General features: G+C 39.0%; 1 protein-coding gene across 1 annotated transcript in view; it reads right to left on the bottom strand.

Moving 5' to 3' along the window:
* Positions 1-4,301, bottom strand: part of LOC104527076 (unconventional myosin-X-like) — a gene marked incomplete at its 5' end in the record, with an annotated part of 11,154 nt that extends 6,853 nt beyond the window's left edge. The window contains 3 exons of the mRNA XM_010170693.2: positions 335-542; positions 2,151-2,448; positions 4,178-4,301. Coding sequence (XP_010168995.1) covers positions 335-542; positions 2,151-2,448; positions 4,178-4,301 — 630 coding nt within the window. The remainder of the gene's footprint in view (positions 1-334; positions 543-2,150; positions 2,449-4,177) is intronic.
* Positions 4,302-4,579: the final 278 nt, after the last annotated feature.

Genomic DNA, 4,579 nt, shown 5'->3' with positions numbered 1-4,579 from the left:
CTTCAGCAGGGACACCCTCCACTAGATCAGGTTGCTCAAAGCCTCATCCAGCCTGGTCTTAAACACTTCCAGGGAGGGGGCATCAACAACTTCCTTGGGCAACCTGTTCCAGTGTCTGACCACCCTTACAGTAAAGAATAAAGACAAGTTTTTTATAGCAGGGATTTCTTCAGAATGCGCTGTGGGGTTGGAGGGACAGCTCTGTAAACCTTCCCTCCCCTGAAAGGAGAGACCAACAGAGAAACCCCCAGCACTCCCAAAGTTTGACGCTACCACTGGCTGGAACTGGCACATAAAGGGACACAGCCAAAGCTGTTCTGTCACCACTTCTCACCTCTCCAGCTGTGGTGTGTGAGTTGATTGTAATCTTACAGGAGCCCCCCCCATGGCAATAAACTGTGGATGTCATTTCCTGCCTGCTGATCAGAGCTTCTATTTCATCCCGGGATGGCACAAACTCTCTGCATTTGGTTTTCTTCAGAGATTCGTAAGTAAAAAGTGCGTATTTCTCCATTTCAGTTCCTGGAAATTGATCACGAACCCTGTGAAACAAATATTATTAACTTTAGGCTACTAGTCTGTGAAATAGAAAGTTTACTTATTTGAGAATGGATTTTTTTCTTATATGTACTTATGTATCCAGTAAGCTATTTAATTGACACACTCAAATGTTTATCTTCACTGTCAAGGAAAGTGTACTAACTTGTGATTTACTGTGGGACAACTTATATATGTTCATCATTTTATTCTACAAACCTAATGGAAAGCAAGAACTGAACCACCTTTATAGCATTAACTACCAGAACCTTGTAGTGTCTCAGATTTGACAGCAAGATACCTATAAAAATATCCTTGTAATTGACTCCCCTTTTTGTCAATAACAGTTGTTGAACGAAGACAAAACTGCACTAAGGTACTTCAGAAAAAAGCAATAAAACATATTTTTGACTGGTAATTTTTGTGGTAGTGTCACTTAGTGTACTTGATTTCTAAATCCTGATTTTCTTAAAGATTCTCTCTTGACCTTAATGTCAGCAGTTAGTATTATGAATATTCACTAACAGCTTTAATGAACTCAACTCTTAATTATTTAAAACTGTTGAATTCAGGTAGCTTTCAGTACAGAGTATTTCTATAATATTTTCAGTGATAAAATACCAGCTTCTGAGAGCTGCTAAGGTTTAATTTATGTGAAGAAGTACAGTGATTTGTGATCTACATGGCATAAAAAGATTACTGCTGGATTACAGCAACGCTGGAACATGACTATTCATCTGTAATATTGAAACCAACCTACAAATGTTGTATTAGCTGCAATTTCTTCAACTGGGAGACCAGTTTATGAACTGAGTTAAACTGAGAAAGTGAATCAATGTTGGATTTTTTTCATTTTATCAGTTAAATAAAGTGATTGATGTTTTTCATTTTGGTTGAAAGGTATACCTTCAGTAGAAGCATTTTACAAATATTTATAAAATAATTACCTTTAGTAAAATGATTTACAAAGTCCATGCTCTTGCACAAACACAGACATGACTTTTAAATTATTGAGAACCGTTTGCTGTTAGTGACCTAACTTTCCTAATGACACACTCTTTGCATTCTTCTGCGGCATCACAGCAAGAGGAACTCCACATTCTGCTTAGTGCTGAACTATCAAAAAGTATTTTTCTTTTTTAATGGTCACTAATGTCTGAAAACTAAATTTGCAAAGAGACATTTCTACCTCAAATACATCTTTAAACGTTCTTATGTTCTTTTATGTGCATGATGCGTACCTCACAAAAGTAAAGAAAGCAGGATGAAGAATTTTTAACAGGTTGGACAACTGAGAATGGGACCTGGGGTAGTGGCTGCCAGTCACTTAAGCAACTGTATACAATTAGAGAAAGACCCCCCCCTTTGGCCAATGTTAACAAAATATACATTCAGTTTAGTGGGATTTTGCCTGATTCTTCAAATGAGAATAATTCCACCTAAATCAAATACTTTTCTTGCATTTTTTTTAGATTCATTGTTTGGCATAACCAGTTCACTAAGTGAATGTATCTTCAAATCTCACTTCAAGATGTTTAAACACTGTTACAAGCTGTGGGGAAGAAAACAGTGAGTGAAGAAACTTCTTGCTCTAGTAGTTCAAAGCTTCTCACCTTTTGAGATGGAACTTGAGATATTTGAGGATGCTTCGACTCGGCAGAAATGTGCAACTCATGCAGGTGAGTATTTGCCAACTATACAGGTTGCCCACGCTCCCAGGATTAGGCACTTTATTGGTCTGCTTGATAAGCTGACAGTAGAGCTCATCTCGAAGAGGTCGTAAGTCATGTCCTGTTTGGAGGATACCTTGGATTATAGGGATGGGATCAGACATAGACTCCAGCTGCTGCAAAGAATTAAATATCTTGATGGCTTCATCCTGCAGAGTTGTGTAGCCTTTGTCTTTCAGCACTACAAAAGAAAAATAGGGAGGAAGGTACTAAGACTGAAATATGAAGAGAAAGCACTCAGGCTTAACCTGGGAATTGCTTAATGCTATTGTGACCCTTATTATGCAGGATATTAGAATGGATCTTTTCCATTTCAAATGTACTATGCAAACTCATTATATGAGCTATTTTGCTATTAAGATTTGATCTGAACTTAACAAAATCCCATTCTGACATTTTCTGACAACATAAAAAGTGTATCTTGCTGGATCAGTTTTTTTGATGGAGAAATTTCCTTTCAGAGCAGTCTGCACTGCCGAAATGTCTGTCACTTTTTTGCTGTCACAAGAAAGTGAAAATCTAATCAGATCATAAGTGAGGTAAAGCACGACTGCATTATGGAAAGTGACAAAGATACATGGCGTCACTTTTGTCTACAGCAGTAGCATTTCAATTAAACCCAAACAATACTACTAAACTAAATTATTGGGGCATGACACTGCAACTTGCTTTTTGAGTGCTGGAAAAGATGGTGATTGTTTTTGTGCTACAGGTTATTCAGCGTGGGCTAACAACTTTTATAATCTACTTAAAAGCACCATGCAGCACTTGGGTTCAAGAGATGGAAGAGATTGCTCTGATGTCTGAATCAGTTAGGCCTACTAATCATCAAAAGCACAAAACAGTACAGACATATGTTATGAAGTTTCTAACCTGACATTACACTATTACAGGAAACAACTAGAACTCAACTGCAGGTCAAGGCCATAACTGAGCATCAGTCCATCTGTGGAGCTACATTTAGTACGGGAAGACTTTGGCAAGACTTCTCCCTCAGAGGGACCTATCTGTTCCTGTCCATGGGGAATAGAGCAACCATGCTGCACTCTTGCCTCGGACAACCAGCTCAAGTGCTGAGAAGATCAGAACTGTGCCTTGCCACTGTACAGGAGGAATGGAGGAGGAAGAAAAGGGAAAGGTTTCTCCTAGGATTTCCCTTGTCATGTGAGCACAAGGATGTTGCTTGCATTATCAGGAAGTCTTAGTTGAAATACCTTAGCTTTTAATCAACTGTGACCTTCCACCCTCCTCCCAAGGATGAAACTTCTGATCCGAGTCACACCTTGTTTAATATGCAGTTGCAAAATAAGATAAGCAAATCCACTTAAATTCACAACCATCAACAGCTCTGAACCATTCACTCAAAACAGACTTCTAAGTTACTAACTGAGCCAAGGATATTAAACGACATGATTACACCTGCTTCAGGAGTAAATGAATCATTACTTTTAAAAATCATGGTCACTTAAATGCTGTTTCCCATAAATAATGCTTCTCACCACAACTGATGAAACTTCCACTTGTTAAGTGGAAGTTGTGGCTGCTGTAGCTCCCCATATGGGTCAGGAAGCAACAATGATTTGAGAAGAACACAATTCAAGAAGGCTGAATGAATTGAGTTCAGTTGCTTATTTCAGTACAAGGCTTTTCAAACTCGGTGGTCTTAGCTGTGTTGCCGAGGGTAACAATCTTGTATTACAGCAGCAACGGCAGCCTTCCCTTCTGTAACTCCTACAAGCCCATGGCTCTATGCTAGACAAACTGCTGTTCTCCACCTTCCAGAAGAGAACAGGAAAACTTGTCTGTTTGTATTATAAAAATATATCTTGCCTGCTAAATACTATTAAAATATCCCATTCTCCAGTTCAGTCTTTCATAAGGAAAAATGTCTCTATGATTGAAAAACTTACAGTTTAGATTGATGTCCCCATAGGGCAGTGGCAGCAATGGTGAGTGCAATGGATGGTGAGTGTAACGGAGAATAGGGTTTCTCTTATAAATCTGTTCCACCACATCAGCATTCAGGCAGTTTTCCTATTGGGGTAAGAAAAAAAGTAGGATTTAAGGTGCAGCATTAACAATAAGGCAATGCTTCGCGCCCTTAGGTTGCCTGTGAAAAAATTAGTCATCAGTGTTACCAACACTATTTGGTGCTAAATCCAGTTGTGGGTACTGTGGCCTCCTGGCACTCTGCGGGCTATGACTGCTCAGTATCTGCTAACCTCAGGCCTTGCATAAGCTTACTTTGTCTGTGCAGTAAAAAACAAACCACAGCGGAGCTGCAGGAGACAAAAACTAAGCTTCATGAAATT

The sequence above is a fragment of the Antrostomus carolinensis genome, unplaced genomic scaffold (assembly GCF_000700745.2).
Source record: "Antrostomus carolinensis isolate BGI_N321 unplaced genomic scaffold, ASM70074v2 scaffold5886, whole genome shotgun sequence".
In the NCBI taxonomy this organism is placed as follows: domain Eukaryota; kingdom Metazoa; phylum Chordata; class Aves; order Caprimulgiformes; family Caprimulgidae; genus Antrostomus; species Antrostomus carolinensis.
The sequence above is the reverse complement of the archived record's forward strand: the minus strand, read 5'-3'. Positions and strand labels throughout refer to the sequence as shown.